This window comes from Acinonyx jubatus, chromosome A2 (genome assembly GCF_027475565.1).
Source record: "Acinonyx jubatus isolate Ajub_Pintada_27869175 chromosome A2, VMU_Ajub_asm_v1.0, whole genome shotgun sequence".
Classification (NCBI taxonomy): Eukaryota; Metazoa; Chordata; class Mammalia; order Carnivora; family Felidae; genus Acinonyx; species Acinonyx jubatus.
In genome coordinates this window covers 12,013,392-12,037,548 of record NC_069383.1, presented here as the reverse complement: position 1 = coordinate 12,037,548, position 24,157 = coordinate 12,013,392, and the positions used below count along the sequence as shown (strand labels likewise).

The window sequence follows — 24,157 nt, the reverse complement described above, 5'->3', positions numbered from 1 at the left end:
CCAACAGTATGGAAACTGGTGTAAACAAAACAACAACCAGCTCCCCCCCTACTCTCCATTCCCACTTCCTGTAGAGACACAGCTCATTTAGACTAGCACAGCCTTCCAATTACATCTTCTCCCTCCATCTGTGGGAGAGTCATCATTGATAGCCCACCATTGTACACACCTGCGCTCCACTCCAGGCCCCTCGTCCTCATCTTCATCCTTCTTCCCTCCTCTCTCCCTCTCTCTCTCACTCTCACACACACATACATACACTCCATACATCCGCTGATGCAGCAGCCCTGGCTATGCCCCACAACTGTCCGTGGGATTAGATTTGTGCCCCACTATCTCCTACTTCTTTCAGTTTGTCCAAAGTCCTGGAACCCAGCCTCCTCTGTCCTGCTCTGTTTCTCAAGAAAAAAGTATGCCTCCATCCTCTCTACACCTCCCAACACCTGCCTCACCTTGACTTATTGTCAGGGTTCCCTTAAAAGACTGGGTCCTTGGGGCTCCTGGGTGGCTCAGTCAGTTAAGTGTCCAACTTTGGCTCAGGTCATGATCTCACTCATGGCTTGTGAGTTTGAACCATGCATTGGACTCTGTGCTGACAGCTCAGAGCCTGGAGCCTGCTTCAGATTCTGTGTCCCCCTCTCTCTCTCCCCTTTCCCTGCTCATGCTCTGTCTCTGTCTCTCTCAAAAATAAATAAGCATTAACAAAAAAAAAAAAAAAAAAGAGTGGGTCCTGGATCTCCAGTGGGTGGTAAGGCCAGGCAAAATGGTAGCCTTCTAATGAGAGCATTCGACTTTGTTTAGTGAGCACCTAACATGTGTCAGAAACCAATGTCAGTTGCAGGGATTCAGAAAGTATTGAAACTAATCACTCACTTTGAAAAGCTCACAGTGGGAGCACCTGGGTGGCTCAGTTGGTTAAGCGTCAGACCCTTGGTTTTGCCTCAGGTGATGATCTTGAGGTTTCATGAGTTCAAGCCTGGCCTTGGGATTCTCTCAAGCCTGCTTGGATTCCTCAGGATTCCTTAGCCTGCTTGGGATTCTCTCTCTCTCCCTCTCTCTCTTCTCCCCTACTTGTGCTGTCTCTGCCTCTCTCAAAATAAATAAATAAACTTAAAAATTTTTAAAGAAAAGCTTACAGTGGAAGAAAGGTATGTAAACAGAAAATTGCTAAATGAACAGCTAAAGGCTTAAACAGGGGTAGGAAGGAATGTTCTAGATACACTGTGGAGACAGCCTCCACAGTAGGCATCACCCTGGATGTGGCTTTTGAAGAATCAAGAGTCAAGTGGGCCAAGAAGCATCCACCAAAATGTCTTACAGGCCTGCAGAAAACAAGTTCACAGAAACGGTACTTTGGCAGCAGCTGAAGCAGGACACGCCATCCCATGCCCACAGCAAACCATGCAAAGCACTATGTGGTCTAGAGAGATTAAATAAATTGTGGCCTCCACTCCTAGGCATTAAATACATTACCTGAATATAAGACAAACTATTCAGAATACAGTGTGCTTTGAGCAGAGGTGGAAACTGAATATAACTCTGGTCCTAAGTACAAAGATCACTGAGGTGGGGGTGGGGGTGACAGGAGCACTCTCATTAAGGCATGGGTACGGGGTGGGTGGAGTAAAAACCAAAAAAGAAAAAAAAAATCAAGGTGAGGCAACAGCAGGTCAAGTGGAAGCAGAAAGAGAAGGAAGCCTATGCCAGGAACTGAGGGATTGGAACAGAAAAGTGGGTGGAGCCAGTGGGCTCCACCCCCGCCTCCTCCGGCTTGGCTACAACCTACTTTCTGCGGAGTCGTTCCAGACAGGTGAGAGAGGAACTTCTAAGACCGGTGAGAAGGGTAGGGGGGGTTGGGTTCAAGAAGGGGGATTGGAGTTAGGGTTAAAGAAGGGGGTCTGGGCCCTACCTAGAGTCTTTGGCTTCTTGATAGCAGAGTTCAGGGAATTCCTGATGGGTTGGTTTTGGGGTGCTGCTAACCAGGTGTTGCTGCTTCTCCCCACCAGCCTCCCAGCCCTTGTGGTAACTTCAGACAGGAAGTTTGAAATCTGAGCTTACGGAGTTAAGGCCCATAGAGGATGGGGTACCCTGGCAGGTGCGGAGTATAGAAAGATCAGGAGTTATCTGGGCCTCCAGTTATCTGGGCTCCATCTGGGCCTCCAATAGATGGAGGCCTTTGTAAGAGGCCCTCTCATATAGTTGTGTCCCTGTGGCTTTGTCGGGTCCATGTACATTTTCTCCATCCAACCAGAGCACGGGCTGAGTAGAGGAAATGGGAAGATGGAGTCAGACAGGGTAATGGTGCTCCTTCCCAACTTCTCTCCCCAACAGGGTCTAAGTGGGGAGACGGGGAGGTAGGGTGGAGGTCCAGTGCAGAGCAATTATAGAGAAAAGGCAGGGTTTGCCTCATTACCTGGATTCCACAGATGCTGGTGAGCACCAAAGCCCCAGGCAGGGCCAGCCAGGACTGGGTCTTGGATGGTGTAGAAAGAGCTGGAAGGGACACTGCAAAGAAGAAGGAAGAAGGAAGGAAGGCAGGGCCATTACACAGTAAGTTGCATGAAAGATCCTGGGTTTATTTCCTGGCTACTCCACACACACTGATACCCTGGCACTCTGATTGATCCTAGAGAGAATTACAAAGCTGAAGGGAACCCTGAAGGTCATATGTTTTGGCCATTTATTTGATTTGAGACTGAAGAACCTGAGACCCAAAGGTGTCCGATATGGTTACTGCGGAATCTGACCTGGCCGGGACGCCAGGTGCTAGTTTAGACACAATACCTGTGTGTCTTTTTGCAGGAGCCCGGGGAGGGGCCATGGTGCCAAGACAGTTTTGGGGGAGACTGGAGAAGCCGCTTCTCTTCCTGTGCTGCGCCTCCTTCCTCCTGGGGCTGGCTTTGCTGGGCATACAGCCAGACATCGCCCCTGTTGCTTATTTCTTTCTCACCTTGGGTGGCTTCTTCTTGTTTGCCTGCCTCCTGGCCTGTATTCTGGAAAGGGGGTTCCGATCAATGCAGACCGAGAATTCGGGGGCCTCAAGCAATGCACGGTGAGTTAAGGGGCGGGCAGAATTCTAGGAATACACGATGGCCCCTTTTTCCTGGTGTCCCTCTAGTCTCTCAGGCATATAGCTCTGCTTCCCTGTTACTAGTATCAATGAGGGGGTGGGGGGTGGGGTTAGTGGAAGGTTCTTTTGCCAATAGAAGACAGTAAAGCGGAAAAGGACTCCACACAGGAGGCCACCAGTGATTTTATTTCTCCTCCCTCAGCGACAATGAGGCCTTTGAGGTGCCAACCTATGAAGAGGCTGTGGTGTTGGAATCACAGTGCCGCCCCCAAGAGCTGGGTCAACCACCCCCCTACAGCAGTGTTGTAACCCCTCCAGTACTTGAGGAAGGACAGCCTGGCCATCCAGAGGGGCCCGAAAGAGCTAGACTGGAAAGGCGAGTGGGCTCAGAGGGATCTATGACCTCAGGAAACCCTGGAAGAGCTCCAATCAGCCTTCGGCTTCGGGGACCCCGAGCTGTGTCCACTGCTCCTGATCTGCAGATCTTGGGGATGCCCCCCAAACTGGAGCCTCTTACCCCTCCCCCTGACTATGATGTCAGCTTTGGTCAACCTGATGATGTTTTCTTTGAAAACAACCGGACACCCCCCTAAGAGACTATGCCAGGATATGTCCTCTCTGCGCCAGACTCATTCATTCATTTGACCAACATTTCCCAGTGCCTGCCACGTATCAGGAACTCTGTTTCCACGTGGGGAACTTAACACAGAGGGGAGTCAGGCTATCCTAAGCCTCTCCCAGCTGAGATGTACATAGCACTGTTGGAGTCTTCGAGTAACATTCAGTGACCTACCCCATATCCAATATTTCCAGAGTTACACGAGTATGAGAGGAGTGACCCAGAGAATCTGGAGAAGGAAGAAAAGAAACATCTGAGTGACAGCTATGTTGCTTCTGTTCTGGGTGCTTCATCTCTATTAGCACAAGAAGACTTTCCCAGCCTTGTGAGGTATTACTGCCCTCATTTGAAAAATAAGGATCCCAAGGGTCAGAGGAGTTTGATAATTTGCACAGGGGCACACTGCTAGTAAATAGCATAAAAATGTTTACTCTTCTGATCCCAAAGCCTACTGTATTTTCAATACAAGGTCATCCACAAATCTCTCAATCTCTATCTTGAGCAACTGCTGGAGACAGGTGGGAGCCTTCCTAGGGACAGAACGGTGGACCAGTTGTGTCTGCGGGCAGTGTGGGCTGATTGTGACCAGGAGTGTGCCCTCTCTCCTAGATGAGCAAAGCTAATCAAAGCCGTGATAGCCCCTGCTCCAGGTAAGGGGCAATTTCTGCCCTGGGGCTAAAGAGCAGTCTCCAGGGCAGGGTCCCCACCCCATTGGGAAACTGGAGTAAACTGCCCCGGGGGAGGGACTTCCGATTTTAAGACGAGTGGACAAGGGTCAGAAAGGATAAGACAGGGGCTTGCCAGGGGTGGCGGAGTACCTAAGGGTGACTGTTGAATCACCTGCTATGAAGCGCTGGAGCCACATGCACGGTGTCTAACCGCTTAAGCCTCACCCCTGCGCTCGGACCGCAGCGTTTTACCCCCGCGCCCCCCGCCCCCGGGTCCTGCTCGCTAAGATCCCAACAGAACACTAGATTTTCTGGAATCGTGCTTCGGCTGTAATGTAGGTTTTAGCCACTGGGAGCTGCTCGGCCATCGCTGACCCACCTTCCTCAGGGGTGCGCTCCCCACTTAGGCTTTCATCCACTGTGTGGTATCTGTGTAACGCCTAGTGCCCTCTATCTCCTCCTTATCCTGGCCCCAACAGTTCAACTTCAATAAAGCATAAAGTCCGGCCAAACCCGTCTCAGTAACGTTGCAATAGGCGGGTGGGACAGGGTGGGAGGCGCCGGAGAGGCATCCGCGATTTCCGCGGGAACCGACGACCAATCGGATTCCCGCGTAGGACGGGGTGTTTCCTCGCCTCCCCCCGCCCCTTCCCTTTCCGCCAAGAGCGCTCTCTCACCCCATTGGACGGCGCTTCTAGCGCGAGGGCTCTGTGCCTGCGCGCGCACTGGCGACGGCAGAAGCGGGGCAGCTCTCGCGTGGGGGTGGAGCTAGAAGAAGCAGCGCGCAGGCGCAATGTGCGGCGGCGGACGGGGGGGAGGGATGCCGAAGGCGTGAGGGTTTTCCGTTTGTTTGGATGTGGGCGGTACGTGCACAGCCCGGGAAAAGCGGTAAATGGCGGCGCCGAGCGCGGCCTCTCGGCCCTGTCTGCACCGAAAGGAGGTAATGGCCGCTGACAGAGGGCGCAGGTGAGTGAGGGAGGGTCGCACAGGTCCTTAGTTGGGCCCAGGGAAGGGAATACGGATCATGGCCCTGGCGCCTCCTCCCCTCGGATCCCCCGTGCAGCCAAGGGTGGGAGGCCAAGCGAGTCCCCGAGGGGCGCGCGAGCGGCGGGCTTCCTCTCGGCCCTGTCCCTCGTGAGCCGACTGCCCCAGCCTGCTTTGACCAACCCCAGGGGTCTCTGGACATGAGGAGCTCTCCAGTACTGCCGAATCTCGGCTTCTCTTAAAGATTCTCCATCCTTTCTTTCCCTCTACTCCTATATGAGGAACTTTGCCCCCTTAAAAGCGGATGACATCTGCAGACCTCGCAGTTCTCCCTGATGTGCATTTGATTTGGATTGACTGTATCATGACACGTATTGCTTTGGGTACAGTGATCAGGTTTTCAAAGCAGTCGACACGGGCTTTAGGGGTTGAGTACTTTGAAAGGACGAGGTGGTTCCGAGACTCCCAGTGTGTCTCCGCTTCTGCCCCAGTTATATCATTTCATGGCAGGCATCACCCTGGATAACATTTTAATGCCTCGTGGTCCAGACCCAGAAGATTAACTTCGGGCTTTGGAGCCAGAACCTGCAGAAAAACACAGAATCCAGACTTAGGAATTCCTTTTTGTGTCCTTTTCTCCTTTTCCTCCTCCCCTTCCATCTGTGGCCTGGAGTTCTAGATGATTATGATTACTTTGGGGAAGTCCACAATTGCGACTTTGGCCTAAAGTGGAATGCAGAAAGCAGCAGGTGTGTGGAGAATGGATAATGCTTCTGATTAAACCTAATGAGTTACTGATTGACAGTTTAAGTCTAGAACTTGAAAGAGTTAAGAATCGTGAGTCAGTTAGTGAATTGTGAGTATGGGTGAGATTGAATAGGGAGAGGCTCTTTGAGGGGGTTCCTAATGGAATGTCAACATTCAAGGGCAGGCTACAGATCTTGTGAAGGAACAGGAACAGTTGGCGGAGAGAGGGACTGGAGAGAAAGTATCAGGGAAACCAAGGGAGGAGAAAGTTTGAAATGCTGCTGGTAAACTAAGGGAAGAAACTTGAGGAAACCTGCTTCACCAATGATAGGTATCTTAAGGAAATACCCAGCATCTCCAGCTGTGATGTTGTCTTGCAGTTGGCCTGATAACATTTATTTTTACCGGAGTTTCATATACGCCATCATTGTTACTGGCTTGGTGTTTTCTAAGGTGATTCTTTTATATATGTATTTTTTAGATGTCTATTTATTCACTCATTAATTAATTTATTATTTAAGAGAGAACAAGCACAAGCAGGGGAGAGGTGCAGAGGGAGAGAGAGCATCTCAAGCAGGCTCCACGCTCAGCACAAAGCCCCATGCAGGGCTTGATCCCATGACCCTGGGATCATGACCCAACCCGAAATCAAGAGTCAGACACTCAACTGAGCCACTCAGTCACCCTAAAGATTTTTTATTTTAATTTTTTTAAAGTTTATTTATTTCAAGAGAGAGAGCACAGGGAGGGCAGGGAGAGAATCCCAAGCAGGCTCCACACTGCCGGCTCAGCCGGACACGGGGCTCAATTCCACAGCTGACTCTGAGATCATGACCTGGGCCAATATCAAGAGTCAGACACTTAACCAACTGAGCCATCCAGGTGCCCCACTTTTTTTTTTTTTTTAAACTAATCTCTGCACCCAACGTGGGGCTCAAACTCACAAACCCGGGATCAAGAGTTGCTCACTCTGCCGACTGAGCCAGCCGGGCGCCCCTAAGGTGATTTCTTAAATAAGGTTTTTGATTTCTCCAGATCTATTGTAGCAGGTTTCTACTGAAGGTTTGGGGTCATGGGAGTATTTCTAATAAACAGAAACCCGAAGCTTAAATGGAGTTTCAAACATCACTGTCCCAAACCCTAAACTTAACCGAAGTTGGCTGCTTCCAATCTTGGGAATGTTTTGCTGACCACTTCCTCTGCCTTAAGGTCCACATGCCATCCTCCTCTTGGGTCTCTCAGCTCTTCCAGGACTCTGCTTTTCCTTCCTCTATATATCTCTAACCTGGAGTTAAGCCAAGTGCATCCTATAAATGCATGGTATTTAACTGATTCTAAGATGCAAATTCCTCATCCCCCCTCCCCCACATTTTAATATCTTTGAAATCAGTATGCATCTTTAAATAGGCTTTAAAGTTATAAACTGAATCTGTTATCTCATCCTTTTCCCGCCGTCAGACCCTTACTGTTGTCATCTTCTTGGGAACTAAGCAGGCTGGTGAGCTCTGGGTTTATGTAAACTAGGCACAGAGATGATATATATTGGAAATGGGAATTTTAAAATTCATAAACAGAAGCTGGTCTCTTTCCAAACCAATAGCAAAACCAAGAATCCTTGAAATAGCCATCTCTATTAAATTACCAAAAGAATTTAGCCTTTATGTTTTAACTCTTTTTTTTTTTTTAATTTTTTTTCAACGTTTTTTTAATTTATTTTTGGGACAGAGAGAGACAGAGCATGAACAGGGGAGGGGCAGAGAGAGAGGGAGACACAGAATCGGAAACAGGCTCCAGGCTCCGAGCCATCAGCCCAGAGCCCGACGCGGGGCTCGAACTCACAGACCGCGAGATCTTGACCTGGCTGAAGTCGGACGCTTAACCGACTGCGCCACCCAGGCGCCCCTGTTTTAACTCTTTAAAGTGATCTCAAGTTATGTTGATTCTGTTTGTCGTCTGTATTTACTGTGACTTTCTGTCATACTTTCTACTTACCCAGTTCTTATTTCTAGCATTTTGTCACAGGAACTTAAGTTTTAAAAACCATAGGTATAAGTGGGATAGAGAGTACGTGCGTGTGTGTACACCTATCTCATTTTTTTCGTGTTAATTTTTTTTTTTCAACGTTTATTTATTTTTGGGACAGAGAGAGACAGAGCATGAACGGGGGAGGGGCAGAGAGAGAGGGAGACACAGAATCGGAAACAGGCTCCAGGCCCCGAGCCATCAGCCCAGAGCCCGACGCGGGGCTCGAACTCAGGGACCGCGAGATCGTGACCTGGCTGAAGTCGGACGCTTAACCGACTGCGCCACCCAGGCGCCCCATTTATTTCGTGTTAAAGCCAGCGATTGGCTTGAACTTTTGCCATTGTATTAAATTATTTTATTCCTCACCCGGGATCATTTTAAACATATCATTTATAGCAGCCTAGATAAATAATGCAAAAGGTTTTCTGGAGTAATCTTTTAATATTTTTTTTTTAATTTTTTTAATGTCTTTATTTTTGAGAGAGAGGGACAGAGCACGAGTGGGGGAGGGGCAGAGAGACAGACAGACAGACACACAGAGTGGGGAAGCAGGCTCCAGGCTCAAAGCTGTCAGCCCAGAACCCGATGCGGGGCTCCAACCCACAAACCGCGAGATCATGACCTGAGCCACCAAAGTCGGACACTTAACCAACTGAGCCACCCAGGCCCCCTGGAATAATCTCTTAATTGAAATTGGTGTGTCAGAGGAATATTTCTTCTCATAAATATATGTGTGCTTCTGTGTGTATCATTTTTTCAAGATAGGTATTTTCCTCCCCTAGACAGACTAATTCATCTCAGAGGATGGTCTCAGTTTAACATACTCCATAAAAAATTATACGTTATTTCTTTATGACCAGTGTGTTACTGCTGAATACTGCTTTGATTTTAACCAGATTCAATAAAATATGCTTAATATTGGTTATCGCAGTCCCATTCTTTGTGTTCTGTCTACCCACAACTGTTCCATTCTACTCTTCTGTGCCAAATCTTATACCTGACAGCCTTTCCCTCTGCCTTAAATCTGTAGGATACTGGGAGTGTGTGGCATGCATCCTGACCATCAGGAAGCACTAAAAAAGAACCGAGTGGTACTGGCCAAACAACTTTTGCTGAGTGAACTGTTAGAACACCTCCTAGAGAAGGACATCATCACCTTGGAAATGAGGGAGCACATTCAGGTATTTGGAAGCAAAAGAGAAATGCCAAATAAATAAATTGGTCGTGGGAGTATGACAAAGTATGGCAAGGATGTAGAGCCTTCCTAAGGAAATGAAAATGCCCTTCTACCCTAAAGCCTTAAACAGAAAAGACATATAATTTAAGAATAATAGGAAAGACTTCCCCCCATACATGTATTTTTCCTGTAAAAGGATTCTTGAGATTACTAGGAAGGTCGTCTGGAGAGAGAAATTTATAGCTGGATAAGTAAATATGATTTCATGTTGTTGTTGTTTTTTTATCTTAGGCCAAAGTGGGCAGTTTCAGCCAAAATGTGGAACTTCTCAACTTGCTGCCCAAGAGGGGTCCCCAGGCTTTTAATGCCTTCTGTGTGGCCCTGAGGGAGACCAAGCAGGGTCATCTGGAGGATCTGTTGCTCACTACCCTCTCTGATCTTCAGCATGCAATCCCACCGGTATGGAGCCCTAGACATGTGGTGTGTTGAGAAGGATTCGTTTGGTGGGAAAGGAATTTTTGAGATGGGGCTGGGGAGACTAGATGATGGTTTTATCCAGACTGGATCATCTCCTTAAGACCTGGTATGATGGGTCCTGGTTTCTTACAGTTGAGCTGTGACAACGACTGGAGTCTCCCCTTCCCGATGTGTGAGTCCTGTCCCCCTCACAAGCAACTCCGCCTGTCTCCAGGTGAGAATCGATGGCATAACACGTCCCACAGATTGACTTGTTTCTTGACTGGTATCTGACTTTGCCCTAGCACGATTCCTATTTATATTCATACTGGGAACAGTTTCCTCAGTGAATTTGTTAGGGTCTAGCAGGAAAGTTTAGATGGAGTATTGGTTGGGCCTGCTTCCTTCCATCACAGATGATTTTTCCACAGTATTTAGCCCTTAGCTCAGGTATAGGTAGGAAGTTCCTACCCGAGTGGCCTGGCTCCTTAAAGCCGCTACTTTGGAATGAGCAAAGACTACATTTTGGGCCACTAGCCTGCTGACTGAGTAGCCTATTGATTAGAACAAGGCTTTTGTCAGATACCCCTTTCAGTACGGTATGTGGGAGGGTAATCCAGCAGTGAGCAAAAGCACATAGGGTCTCTGCCCTCCTGGATTTGACAGTTTTGGGGAGTGAGCAGAATCGCTAATTATTAAAACCCCAGTTCAACCGGGTACCTTAAGTTACAATGAAGTACTGGATTGACACAGATTGTATACTAGTGTTTTTGGCTCTCTGTGCCACAGATGCTGTGGAACACTCCCTAGACAATGGAGATGGTCCTCCCTGCCTTCAGGTGAAGCCTTGCACTCCCGAGTTTTATCAAACACACTACCAGCTGGTGAGTCATGCAGAATGCAAGAGGAAGAGTTGGGAAATGGGAGACCCTTCCTAGGCATCTGAACTTAGATTGTGTATATATCTCCTTCCTGCTTTATTAGTCAGAAAGGCATTACTGATTGGTTATCTTCTCTGGGCATTTCTCTGTATTGACCTGGTGGGGTTAACGAAAATAGGATGGCTTTGTTTTCTTGAAATGTGTCGGATTTTTTAGTTGGGGAGACATAGTTTGTGTCCATAAGAAGCTCTAATTGGCCTCCCCCACACCCCCATCCTGCCCCAGGCCTATAGGTTGCAGTCTCGGCCTCGTGGCCTGGCCTTGGTGCTGAGCAATGTACACTTCACTGGAGAGAAAGACCTGGAATTTCGCTCTGGAGGGGATGTGGACCACAGCACTCTTGTCACCCTTTTCAAGCTCTTAGGCTACAAAGTCCATGTTCTACTTGACCAGACTGCACAGGTACATCTAATGTGTGCATTGGAGGGCTGGGCAACACTTTGGGGCCAGGAACATTCACTGCTCTTCTACCCGCTGGATAGATGTTACTCAGGGGTTACTCAAATTATGGTGGGTTTTTTGTTGTTTTTGTTTTTTTTTTTTTTAATTTTTTTTTTATGTTTATTTTTGAGAGAGAGGGAGATGCAGAATCCAAAGCAGGCTCCAGGCTCTGAGCTGTCAGCACAGAACCCAGTGCAGGTCTCAAACTCATGAGCCGTGAGATCGTGACCTGAGCCGAAGTCGGACACTAAACTGACTGAGCCACCCAGGTGCCCCTCAAGTTCTATTTTCCTTTGTACCTTTTTACTCATTCTGTTCTGTGTCTTGCCTTGCAAGCTAGTTTAAAAAAAAAAAAAAAAAAGAATTCAGGCCAGCCAGCAGCTCCAGTGTTAAGCTTAGGGTCACTGTGCTCTCCTGAGCAATACCAGTCCCAGTTTGGGTTCTTACTCTTCCATGTTCAGAAACTTGGTTCGCAGTCACTCAGGATGTGAGGAGACACTGAGATTCTCCCAGCCAATCAGGAAAGATACTTCTAAGCCATGATGACACAGGACATATACTTCTTGGTTGATATTGTTGCTTACAAGTCCAGTTATTGTTGAAAAGATTACCTTGGCAGATAAAATTCTTGCAAGTGGAAGTTTGCTAGAATTGTCCTTGGCAGTTTCCATGAATTAACATGGAAAAATTCCTTACCCTTACCAGTTGTGTGACCACAAGACAAATCTTAGAGTAGATTACTTCCGGACTAGATTCCTACAAATCGCAAGCATTTTCATTGTGTGCTATTCCCTGTTTCCCTGTTAACCCCAATTACTGAGCCGTACTGCTGACTTAGTTACCTTTAGGTATTTCTCTTCTGGAATTGATGATAGCCTATTGGTAAATAGATATTAATCTTCATTTTTTTTCCCGTTTCCATCCTTTTGCTCTTTTTAAGTTTTTATTTTAATTCCAGTTAGTTAACATACAGTGTTATGTTAGTTGCATGTATACAATATAGTAATTCAATACTTCATACATCACCCTGTGCTCATCATGACAAGTGCACTCCTTATTCCCCATCACCTATTTAACCCATCTCTCCACCCCTAATTCTTCATTTTGATTCCAGAATAATAGTACTTTCTCAAATTTGCTTTTGGGAACATCAGTGGTAAAATCAGAGTTTCTAGGAAATTCACTTTGACTTGTTGAGATAGGAAATCTTTGTTTTGTCTTCAGCATTGTCTGTGGTCTTCATTTCTGTTTCTCAGCTATCTTCTATGAGAATGATTGTATACATGCTGTACTTTTGGTAAGGCCAGTTTCAACAGTAGATACCTGAGTGTTGTTATTTACCTGCTCTTTTCACCACCTTTGCAATAATAGCCCATGCAGAGAAGTAAACCCATCCATGCTTCAAAGCCATGGCTGGAACAGCTTCTGTAGTAATCAAGTGATATTCAAGTAGGTTATATGCTCGGGGCACCTAGCTGGCTGTCAGTAGAGGCTGTGACTCTTGATCAAGTAGGTTATATGCTTTCCTAAGAGGTCTACTGAGCGTGAAGGGAATGAGGGTAGGACATCAGCCGTAATTCCTACCAAGAGACCACTTAGAAGACCACTTAACAAAATGAATGTTTATTTATGTTTCTCTAGAGCTTTTGGTCTAGCCTTTTTTTTTTTTTCTTTTTTAAATATTCTGAGAGAGAGAGAGCACATGCACATGTAGGGGAGGAACAGAGGGGAGAGAAAGAATCCCAAGCAGGCTCCATGCTGTTCAGCACAGAGCCCAAGGAGGTGTTCGAACTCATGAACCATGAGATCATGACCTGAGCCAAAATCAAGGGTCAGATGCTTAACCGACTGAGCCATCCAGGTGCCCCTCTAGCCATTCCTTTTACTAGGAAGTTATTATGTCATAGTTTTCCAAATTGTATGCAGTTGATAAGGGATTTTATATGCTTGATAATTAAAAATACAGTGCTGGGGTGCCTGGGTGACTCAGTTAAGCATCTGACTTTGGCTCAGGCCATGATCTCATGGTTTGTGAGTTTGAGCCCCACGTCAGGCTCTGCTGTCAGCACTGAGCCCACTTCCGATCATCTGTCTCCCCCTGTCTGCCCCTCCCCAGCTTGTTCTTTGTCTCTCAAAATAAACTTAAAAAATAACTAACTAACTAACTAACTAACAACAGTCCTGAGTCACCAAGTCAGCTATATACTACTGTTTTTCAGAGGCATTCAGCAGATTTGGTGTACCCATGAACCCACTTCACAAATACCATTCCCATTTATGCTAAAACTGATGTAGATTCAAGTACCTATTAGATTCTAATTCTCTGGTTACATTGTTCTAGGGGCTCCTGGCTGGCTCAGTTGGGAAAGCATATGATTCTTGATCTTGGTGTTGTAAGTTCAAGCCCCACGTTGGGCATAGAACTTACTTTAAAAATTAATCAGGCACGTGGGTGGCTCAGTTGGTTAAGCATCCTACTCTTGATCTCAGTTCGTGTCCAGATCACAGGGTTGTGAGTTCAAGCCCCATGGTGGGCTCCACACTGGCCATGGAGCCGACTTTTAAAAAAATAAAAATAAATAAATATTAATTAATTTTGAACACTTTACAATGGCTGAGGCGGAACTATGTTTGCTTCTATAAATTTACTAGAATTTTTTTTTAATGTGATTCTTGAGTTCACAGGACCTCAGATGAGGTAGTCTTGACATCAGCAAAAAAAGAAGTACTTCCCTTATATTCTTAAGGACCAAGCAAGAGTAGACAAGTCTTCTACAGTAGTTAAGATAAAGAAACCATCCCCTCAGTAGATGTGGTCAGAAAAATAAATGGATTGTGTGAGACTTGAGCTGGCCTTGAAAGATAGAAGCCCCTGAAGCACAGAGGAGTGGGGGAGGGGTCCTAGGCAGGGAGAATAGCCTATAGATAGAAATGTGTCTGTGATGTTAGGGAAATAATGGGTAAAGCAAATGTGCCATGGCAAAAAAGTGCCAAAAATAAGCTTGGAGATAAAGGGACTAGAATCCCAGGCCCTTGAACTTCCTTGTTTTACAAAACTGTTAGTAATTTTTTTAACAGAAAGGTGATACATTCACAGTGATGATTCGGGCTACCATTGGGAAGAGTGAAGTGGAGACAAGTGGCAGGGAATCCAGTTTGGAGTTAATATAATGGGAGTACAAGATGTTGGGTTCCTGGACAGAATAGTAGACCAAGAGGGAAAGAATGTGTGTGGAAAATAGCGTAATGGCATGATTGTACTGTTTGTGCTTGGTGGTTAAATGACTGCATATAGAAAAAGAAAAATTAAGTAAGGATTTGAGGGTCTCAGAGAAATCAGGACCAAACATTTGAGCATTACCTGTGCAGGAGAAATACTTTAAGTGATAAGAATATGAAATCTTTGAGAAGGAGGTTAGAGTCAGAAGACCAAAAGGCATAGAACTAAACCTTGGGGGATAGCCCTCCCTGTAGCCTGGTCCTTAGCTCTGGAGACTCAGAAACATGAGGAGGACGTTGCACAGTCAGTTTCCAACAGTGGCCAATCGATCAAACTCTCAGTACAGGTAAAACCAGGTAGTTACAGTGGTTGTGATAATTTGGTTCTTTGGGCATCTGCACAGAATATTTTCTTCCTGGTAGGACTTCTCAAGAGACTCAACTCTTTTCTCATGTAATTATTTGGCAAGCAAAGAGAACCAAAAAAAATTAAGATCTTTTTTTCTCCCTATTATACCTTTTTGACTTTAGAAATAATTGCATTTAAAAATTTGAAATAGTATAGTCTTAGAGAATCCTCTCCACTACACAGTGCTGGACAATACACTGGTATTCTCACTGCTCGTGGAGGTTTTCAGTTTTCCTCCTGGTCATCAAAGTCTTCTGTCACTGCACCTCCCATGAGGCTACTAGTTCTAGAATTAACAGTTATCGTATATTAGGAAATGAGATACATTTTATTTTTTTTTTAATTTTTTTTTTAACGTTTATTTCTGAGACAGAGAGAGACAGAGCATGAATGGGGGAAGGGCAGAGAGAGAGGGAGACACAGAATCAGAAGCAGGTTCCAGACTCTGAGCTGTCAGCACAGTCTGACGTGGGGCTCGAACTCACAAACTGTGAGATCATGACCTGAGCCAAAGTCCAACCGACTGAGCCACCCAGGCACCCCAAGGAAATGAGATACATTTTAAAGTGGCAGATTTCCTTTTACCACGTGGTATTTATTTTTTAAAAATTTTTTGTAGCATTTTATTTATTTTTAAGACAGAGACAGAGCATGAGTGGGTATGGGGCAGAGAGAGAGGGAGACACAGAATCTGAAGCAGACTCCAGGCTCTGAGCTGTCAGCACAGAGCCCAACACGGGGCTCGAACTCACGAACTGTGAGATCATGACCTGAGCCGAAGTCAGACGCTCAACCGGCTGAGCCACCCAGGCACCCCCCGCCATGTGGTATTGATTTTTAACTTACATTTGGGTCACAGACTGCTTTGAAAATGTAAGGACATGCTATGGCTCATTCCTGGAAAATGCAGCTAGCCGTAAAGTTTTGCGTATCATTTCAGGGGGTTTATAGGTTATTCTCTTGTGTCCCCCAACCTCTGGTTAAGAACTCTGCTATTTTTAGAAGTACTGTAATTTTATCAGGAATAAATCTAGAGATCCTATTTTAAGCTTTGCTGCTTTCAGAAAATTTTACCCAAATGATATAACCCCCATTTATCCATTTAGTACTATTAAATTCAATTACTAAGTGTGTGTGTTTTTACTTTGGGCTCTGTTGTCCACTATTTACTGACCTAATAGTCTCACTTAAGTTCAAAATGCTCTTGAGTAGGTGCCAAACATACATTTTTACAGCCTTCTTCCAGCAAAATGAACTTCAACTACTCTATGTTACAATTCTATTATGGTCAACTCAAGAAGAACATTCATACTCATGTATTCTCTTAAGATTATATATTCTAGAAATAAATGAATTTTGGATATCTTTTTATTACCGTAAGATTTGCAATATTATGATTGGCTTCTCTTTGCCCAGAAAATGAACATACTTTTCAATAAAGCCAAGTTCTTCATATCCAGTTTAAGTTGCAGCCTTTCAAGGCTTTTGTATAATTGTCCCCATTATCTGCAAACGGAAGTATTCTGAACAAATAGATTAGTAGTTCTCAAACTTTAGCATGTCAGAATCACCTGGAGTTTGCTAGGACCCAAGACTTTGCCTTTCTTACAACTTTCCAGAACTTGTAAGAAATATATTATACAAGTGTGCTTTTTATTGGGGGCTGTTACATGGTAACTAATGTGCCTAGATAGCATATTCGTTTTCATGATATTAAAATTCATAGTCAAAATGAACTTGCTTTCTCCCTGCTCATCTCAAATAGGAGGGACCATTCAGACTTCTCTAGTTGTAGAGGGAGACCTAGATTTAATAGTTTAAATTGGATTATTAAACTATTTTGTATAGCTTGCCATTGGATGGGCCAAGTGTTTAAGGTAGAGTGATACTCACATGTGGCAACCTGGTGCATGACAAATAAGGTTCTTAAGTTGGACTACAATGTTGACCAGTAGTAGGTTTCTTTGAGAAAATGACATCGCTACTCTTTGTAAGATATGCACATTATAATAATGGCAGATCTTTGCAGTAGGTGCCAGTCATAATTTTAAATCCTTTCTATGCAGTATATCATTTAATCTTTATACAAACTTGGAAGAAATTTACTCTTAATTATCCTCTTACAAAATGAGTATTAGAGCTTTGAGGGACGAAATAATTGATTCTAATTTATGAACTCGGGGATCAAAGCTAGGTCTGTCTGATCCTGTAGCCCATGTATGTAGCCATGGCCCTGTGCTTAATTATATTTACAGCACACTCTTCCCTGAAGTGAGCATTTTGTACAGATATCATCATTGTTTCTGGGAACTTAAAATCTCAGACAGAAAATAGCATAAAAGTGCTAGTATTCTCTATTGTCATGATCCCGTTAGCCCTTAGTGAGAACAGCTTATTTCCTTATGGCTGGGTAAATATTTGATTCACTCATAACTCACCTGGTGGTCCTCCTTGTGTCATTTTTATACAAGGGTATTTGCTAGAAGATTTGGTTGATGACTGGGGAGTGGATAAAGTTAACTATCTCATGATTAGCTTCATTAGTAACTTGCTTTAATCCAGGAGTTCTTTTTTTTTTTTTTTTTAATTTTTTTTAACGTTTATTTATTTTTGAGACAGAGAGAGACAGAGCATGAACGGGGGAGGGTCAGAGAGAGGGAGACACAGAATCTGAAACAGGCTCCAGGCTCTGAGCTGTCAGCACAGAGCCCGACGCAGGGCTCGAACTCACGGACCGCGAGATCATGACCTGAGCCGGTCAGCCGCTTAACCGACTGAGCCACCCAGGCGCCCCTAGTCCAGGAGTTCTTAACGTATCTCAGTGAGTTTGAATTTTGTGAAATTATATTCAGAATTCTGTGTCTGAAGTCATGCATTTTTGTGATGAGTCCATAGCTTTTTTTTAGCCTCTCATAGGGTCTCTGACATCTGTTATCGTTGGCCACATAATATATAGAACGCATCAGGTCTTCTAATAGCTCAGGGGTTCAGACACCAAAGAAAGATGATATTGGCACAGATTACAGTGAACGACACTAACCAAAAGGTATTTTTCCTGCAGGAAATGCAAGAGAAACTTCAGAATTTTGCCCAGTTACCTGCCCACCGTGTCACTGACTCCTGCATAGTGGCGCTCCTCTCTCATGGCGTGGAGGGAGGCATCTACGGTGTGGATGGCAAACTGCTTCAGGTGTGTGTCATCTCGTGTCCGACAGCTGTCCAAGCTCGGTGACTTCCCCTCCTGCCTAGCCATCTCTCCTGTAACGGCTGCTGTGGCCAATACAGGACTCAGAAGGCCCTGCGGACTACTTAACCTCCCTTCTCTTTCCTTCCTTTCTGGCAGCTTCAAGAGGTTTTTCGGCTCTTTGACAACGCTAGTTGCCCAAACCTACAGAACAAGCCGAAAATGTTCTTCATCCAGGCCTGCCGTGGAGGTGAGTGCCCTGGCAGACCAGCACCCGGGTGGTGGCTCCTGGGCAGCCTCCCACCAGCTCTCACTTTCCTGTTTGCTCCTCTCAGGTGCTATCGGATCCCTTGGGCACCTCCTTCTGTTCACTGCTGCCACCGCCTCTCTTGCTCTGTAAGTGTCTCCCGATGCATGGGGTGTGCTGGGACTTGGGCAGCCCATGGCTCTCAGGTTGGTCAGCTCTCTGTGCACCACCATACCCTCTTCTCAAGACTCTTTCTCAGTGCCTTGCCTTCCTTCGTGAGAACTCTGTCACCTCTGCACTATTAACTCTGCTGCGCTTTCTTTTGTTACTCACTGCAGTTGAGGCACTTCTGTCTGTCTCTTCTGTCTCTCTTTCACTTCCTCTTTTCCTTCCTGCATCCCTCTTCCCCTCTCGTCTTTTCACCTGCGCTCCATCGTTGCCTCTTCATCATCCTTGTACCGGGCAGGGTTGCAGTGCAGAAGCCCCAGGTCGGGCTTTGTCTCTTACTTGTCCCTGAGACACTTCTGTCCCTCTTCTTTCTCGCCTGCAGCCAGGACTCCAGGACTAGGCTCCGAAGACATGCAGGCATACTCTTCATCCTGGAGGGCAACTCTAACTTTGGAGTCACATTTTGACTTTACCACTGACCAGTTCTGTCAAGTTAGAGAAGTTACTTGATGTCTCTCCACCTTAGTTTCCTGCATACAAAATGTAGATAATGATCAGACCTACTTCGTAAGGTTGTTGTGATCATTGAATAGAATCATACACTTGAAGGGCTTACTTAGCACAGGACCTGGCTCATAGTAAATCCACAGAAAATGCCAGCCATGACCATTATTACATGGTTAGTGGCCTCAAGGGGCTTATAGTTTGGCTTAAAGGTCACTTTGTCCTAACATACAAATAATTTTTTTTATCTGTTGTGTATTCAACAGATGTAAATGGTTAATACTGTTAATAATGTCATTATATCACCAAAGGAGATAATCTTATTAAGGTTCTACAACGTGACTACACTAGGCACTGTCACAAAGGCAAAAGAAAATGTGTGGGCTCTCTAACTGCTCCTCTTTAAAAAAAAAGAAGAAAAAATGTGGTGTCTCTCTAAATAGCCTACCGATGACTAGAAAGAGAAAGCAAATGTACATGAAGTAGCTTGAGAATAATTCAGAGGCCTCAAGCAAGGGTGAAATTAGTGAGATGCAAACCATATGTGTGAAGGAGTAAGCAGTAGGGAATAGATCGTTTTAAGTTGGCTTAGTTTGAACACATTTGGTAGAGACTTAATTTAGTAAGGCTTAATTTGGACCCAAAATGATAAAATCTGCATAGGTGTGGAGTAGTAAATAGGGGCTTCCAGACGAAACAGGAATACAAGACCACAAGCACACCAGGACTAAAAAAGGACAGCCCCCACTCTTCCCCAGATGTTGTGCTGGGCTGGAAGTCTGCCCGGATCTGATTTAGAGACTGGGTATCTATGTGGGTGTGTAGTAAGATAAGGTAGGCCACTGATGATAAATCTTTAGTCAAACAGATTTTGGACTTCAGCAGATCATTGTGTGGAGCTGTTGGTAGCTTAAATAATGTGATGAATTCTTTTCCAGGACGATTACCGTGCTAGGGAACTGCACTGAGGAAAGAGTATGTGAGGACAGGAACTTAGTGTCTGTTCAGCTGGATGCCCAGCCCCAGAGCACTGCCTGATATATGGTAGTACTTAATAAATATTGAATGAAGGGATGAAAATTAATCTCCTTAAAAAAATAGCAATAATACAGAAAACAGATGGGATATTGTGTTATTGGAAGAAGCAGTAACACTTATTGATTAATAGATCTGAGACACCAAGGGAGGAAAGAAGCTTCTTTTTTCTTGAGGGAACACATTTAGCTTGGCCTATTTCCTTTAGGAGGTATTACTGGCAAAGTGAAATGAAGATACTCGTGATCATTTTCTCCTCCTATATTCAGAGATCTGTGTACAGGATCAGAGCTGGATAGGGAGAAATTGCTCTTTCCTAGGGTAATCCGAACCTTCTCTCTCAGAGTAAATCCTTCAAGAGATGACCTTTGAAGATTTGAGCTCACCTGTCTTCTCCTGCACTTAGTTCGTGTAATTGATGTCTGTGAAATTACTCTCCCTTCCCCAGTTGACCGGCTCCCAAAGTGGAATGTGAGCTCCATAAGGGCAGGAGACTCTCCTTCACTACATCCCTAGGGCTTAATGCAAAGCAGTACCTGGCACATGGCAGTTGTTCGATAACTGTTTGTGGGATCAGTGAATTTTGGTCATTTCACCATAGTTCTTCAAGCTTCACTTGCCTTTTAGGCTCTTGAGTGTTGCATGGAACAGAAAGTACTGGAAAGGAGCATACTCTCTTAGCTTAAGTGTGTTGAGCTGGGTGTCCTCGGTCTCTGTCTCTGCTACTGACCTCACCCCACCCTCCTCCAAAATAAAAGTGCAACATCCAAATAAGACTATGTCTGGGCACAGAGGAGGCCTGCATCAGGAGGTTGGATATACTCAGGGTATGTTGAGGAACTGGTAAAATTGAATAATGGTGTTCTTTTTCAATTATCTAGAAGAAAATAGTCAAATTACCGCAATTTTAAGTTTTTCCTTTTATAAATTTCTCTCAGATCTTGGATACCTGCTACAATTTGGCTTATGAAATTAAAAATACCAAAATACCTTGGAAACTGAGCATGTTCAGTTTCATAACATAGATTTGAGGTGGTTTTTACATAGCCTACATGTAGTCATATTGATTTATTAACTTGTTTTTTTGATACAAAGCTGCATTATCAGTATTTGTGTTTTGCAATAAAAAGCACTGTGACTGGCAGGTGCATTGCTAATTGAACAAGTAAATCATGGGCATATGATTTTTAGTTCTGTTTACAAGGAGTATTTGATCAGCACTCTGTGATTTACACAGCACGGATGGAGCTCAGACCCTGTACCTTGCATATGTGCAGATACTTGAGCGTGGTGCCGGGCCTCTGGGTGCTCCCCCGAGGAATGGACGCGTGCTGGGGCAGGGATGGGAGTAATGGTTTTGTTGTTTTGTTTTTTAATTTCAGCAGCCAGAAGTCGGAGGCAACAGCTGGAAATGGCTCTTCCCAGTCAAGGCCATAGGGAACTTTGGCTTGCCTGTGGCAGGCCCCAGAGCAATGGGAGGAAATAACATGTTTGTCCGTCCTGTCTGCCGTTGCTACAGATGAAACAGATCGTGGGGTTGACCAGCAAGACGGAAAGAACCGCGCGGGGTCCTCCGAGTGCGAGGAGAGCGATGACAGCAAGGAGTTGCTGAAGACTCGACTGCCCACGCGCTCGGACATGATCTGCGGCTATGCCTGCCTCAGAGGTATCCTGAACCCCCAGCCACAGTCCGAGGCTGCACCCTCTTAGACATGCTCTTTCGCGTGCTGGGCTCTCTGACTGGGGAGGGTACAGGGTACCACGGAAGTCTACTTTGGGACACCCAGCTGCGTGAGGTGTCCCGTGACCTCCGCAGTGTGGTTAATACCATCCCGGTTGCAGGCACTGCTGCCATGCGGAACACCAAGCGGGGCTCCTGGTACATTGAGGCCCTCACTCAAGTGTTCTCTGAGAGGGCTTGTGACACGCACGTGGCCGACATGCTTGTTACGGTGAGTAGCCTCTGCGCCGTGTTCCCCCTTCCTCCTCGTCCTCCCTTGCACCATCCTTCATAGCGTCCCTACCCTTCCTCTTGTGCAAACCCCAGATTCTCAGACTCTGGATTACTGGTTCCTGTCTTTCCAGGTGAACGCACTTATCAAGGAGCGTGAAGGCTATGCCCCCGGCACAGAGTTCCACCGGTGCAAGGAGATGTCTGAGTACTGTAGCACCCTGTGCCGGCACCTCTACCTGTTCCCGGGACACCCTCCCACGTGAGGCCATCCTTGTCATGAGGCCATCCTTGTCGGCATGGAGGCCACCGGGCCTTTTCTCTTCGGACGCACGGTTTCTGTTCCCCCTCAGGGATTGGGAATCTCCCAGGCTTGTGGCACACCACGCCCCTCATCGGCTCCTCCCTGTCTTCTAGCTCCAGGGACCATAGGCCAGCGGTCTTGCTGAAGCTCCCTTCATGTAGAGCGGGCTCTGGCTGGCCTGGCTGCCGGGAGTGTCTGGCTACTGTAGAGGCGCCTGGCGGATGATGTTGTGAACACAGGGTCTTGATGGGGAGAGGGCACGTGGGTTGCCTCGCTGCTGGTGTTTGGTTCCCGCCCTCAGGGCTTTTACAGACAGCACTTTGGTAATTGCTTTTATTAGTTGTTTTTATTAGTTAAGATGTTTCAGAGGCCATCTCCTGTCTTGTCTTTCTTTCATATCCCAACCCCGTTTCTCTCCGCCTGAGAGTTTGGATTCAACAGAGGCATTTTTCATTTAGCCTCAAGAGGGCAGGTGGGACTAAACGCACACTGTGCCACTGTGTGTGTGGTTGTGACTTGTGCGCCCCTTGCGGCACCACGGGGCCACCCAGTGGAAGGCCCGTGTTCTCCACTGTTGGCTCCCTGAGGCTCAAGGAACCCAGCCTCTTGGCAAAGGCTACAGCTTGGATGCCGTGTACCTAGAACTCGTTGATCTTTGCCCAGGGAGGTTCCAAAGATCTTTTAATCGGTTATTCTCTCTCTCTCAGCTTTTTTACTGAAATGAGCCTCGCGGAGAATGTTAGCAGAGGCAGATAAGAGTGGTATGCTTCCTCATACTCCATAACCTGTCCCCTTATCAACTTTTTCTTCCTCTGAAATGTCCCTTTTAAAAAGCGTCCTAGTTGTTATCTCCCTACTTCCTGTTTCTCCCCTTTTCTCCTCTCTTCCTTTCATGGCTGCCACCAAATCTGTCTAAAATACTACTTAATTGGATCATTTGGCTGCTCAAGGATGTCATGTAGTAGTTTGTTCCTGCTTTCTGTTTCAGTATCAAATCCCCTTTTGATTTTATATGGCCTGTTTCCCTTGCCATATGTCTCCATTTTAGAGAGACTGTTGTTACATGCGTTGTTTATTATGTGTGCCATATGAAGCTTCCCTGTTCTTCAAGGCCTCTTCTTGTACTTCCATTCTTGCCCCCTCCAATCTAATCTCTATATGGCAGATTTTCGTTTGGGGTCTTTATAAATCTGATCAGGTCACTCTCCTGCTCGAATTTCTGTTACACCTCAAGTAATGTCCAAACTCCTAACTTTGGCCTGCAGGGCTCCAACAACCCCAACCCCCCCCCCCCGGCTTGGACCTCACAAAATGCTGATTTCCCTCTAAGTGACAGCCCAGCCCCTTCCTCAGTTTCTCAAACATTCTGAGCTCTTTCCCTGCCCTGGACCATCGCAGACACTCTTCTGGGGTCTCCTGAGCTCCACTCCTCTCAAGTCGTGGCCTAAATGCCACCTTCCCAAGACCTTTCTATCTCTAAATAATCTTCCATGTTTCCTTATTACTATATCCTGTTTAATCCCCTCATTGCACTTAGCACAATTTATAATTACGTGTTTGCTTGCTTCACTTCATTTCTGTCTCCCCAACTAGGTCATAAGCTCCCTGAGGGTGGAAACCTTGTCTCTTTTGTTCTCCAGTATGTACCCAGTGGCTGGCACAGGATAGGTCTTCAATAAATGTTTTGGGACAAAATTTCCCTTTAAAATATACACAAGTTTAGTATTTATACTCTAGATTTTTCCGTGTGTTTTGTTCACTGATACTGTTGGCTCTTGAAGACAGATGCCCTCTATCTCCTGTGGTACCTGGCACAGTGCCCAGCCTGTAGTAGTTCAGGTGCTCAATAAATACCTGTTCGGTGAGCCAGGTGGTTTGGAGACTTGTTGCAGAGTTCTACCCTTGGGTCGAAATATGGAAGTATTCGGGTGATAGAACCTTTCCACTTCCCACTGCCGGGATTTTATATGCCTTCAGGTGCCAAATAAACGCTCATATTTATTACTGA

The 24,157-nt window shown here is 45.8% G+C and overlaps 3 protein-coding genes across 8 annotated transcripts in view; 2 read left to right on the top strand and 1 right to left on the bottom strand.

The window, feature by feature from the left end:
* KEL (Kell metallo-endopeptidase (Kell blood group)) overlaps positions 1–2,559 on the bottom strand; it is a 258,323-nt gene extending 255,764 nt beyond the window's left edge. The window contains exon 1 of the mRNA XM_015084715.3: positions 2,414–2,559. Coding sequence (XP_014940201.3) covers positions 2,414–2,544 — 131 coding nt within the window. The 5' untranslated portion in view covers positions 2,545–2,559. The remainder of the gene's footprint in view (positions 1–2,413) is intronic.
* Positions 1,504–4,126, top strand: TMEM139 (transmembrane protein 139). Of its 3 annotated transcripts, XM_015078832.3 has the most exons (3): positions 1,504–1,834; positions 2,803–3,052; positions 3,273–4,126. In XM_015078832.3, exons 2-3 carry the CDS (start codon positions 2,820–2,822, stop codon positions 3,661–3,663), a joined length of 624 nt encoding a protein of 207 aa, XP_014934318.1. In that variant the 5' UTR covers positions 1,504–1,834; positions 2,803–2,819; the 3' UTR covers positions 3,664–4,126. The 3 variants fall into 3 exon arrangements, with proteins under 3 accessions (XP_014934318.1, XP_053073949.1, XP_053073948.1); XM_053217974.1 differs by lacking the exon at positions 2,803–3,052 and having other exon boundaries at positions 1,600–1,810; XM_053217973.1 differs by lacking the exon at positions 1,504–1,834 and having other exon boundaries at positions 2,557–3,052.
* On the top strand, positions 3,896–24,157 carry CASP2 (caspase 2). 4 transcript variants are annotated; one of them, XM_053217967.1, is made up of 11 exons: positions 3,896–4,019; positions 9,144–9,294; positions 9,582–9,749; positions 9,900–9,981; positions 10,536–10,630; positions 10,913–11,089; positions 17,818–17,946; positions 18,100–18,190; positions 21,414–21,560; positions 21,737–21,846; positions 21,980–24,157. In XM_053217967.1, exons 2-11 carry the CDS (start codon positions 9,163–9,165, stop codon positions 22,109–22,111), a joined length of 1,263 nt encoding a protein of 420 aa, XP_053073942.1. In that variant the 5' UTR covers positions 3,896–4,019; positions 9,144–9,162; the 3' UTR covers positions 22,112–24,157. The 4 variants fall into 4 exon arrangements, with proteins under 4 accessions (XP_053073942.1, XP_026931464.1, XP_014934326.1 ...); XM_015078839.3 differs by lacking the exon at positions 3,896–4,019 and adding an exon at positions 5,154–5,323; XM_027075663.2 differs by lacking the exons at positions 3,896–4,019; positions 10,913–11,089 and adding an exon at positions 5,152–5,323.

What these genes read in the sequence shown, in the direction of transcription:
- CASP2 (XM_015078839.3), top strand. Translation starts at nt 5,250, where the DNA reads ATGGCGGCGCCGAGCGCGGCCTCTCGGCCCTGTCTGCACCGAAAGGAG. An exon ending in ATCAAACACACTACCAGCTG is followed by an intron (nt 10,631 to 10,912) that starts GTGAGTCATGCA and finishes ATCCTGCCCCAG; the next exon opens with GCCTATAGGTTGCAGTCTCG. An exon ending in TACTTGACCAGACTGCACAG is followed by an intron (nt 11,090 to 17,817) that starts GTACATCTAATG and finishes TTTTTCCTGCAG; the next exon opens with GAAATGCAAGAGAAACTTCA.
- TMEM139 (XM_053217973.1), top strand. Translation starts at nt 2,727, where the DNA reads ATGGTTACTGCGGAATCTGACCTGGCCGGGACGCCAGGTGCTAGTTTA. An exon ending in GGGGCCTCAAGCAATGCACG is followed by an intron (nt 3,053 to 3,272) that starts GTGAGTTAAGGG and finishes CTCCTCCCTCAG; the next exon opens with CGACAATGAGGCCTTTGAGG.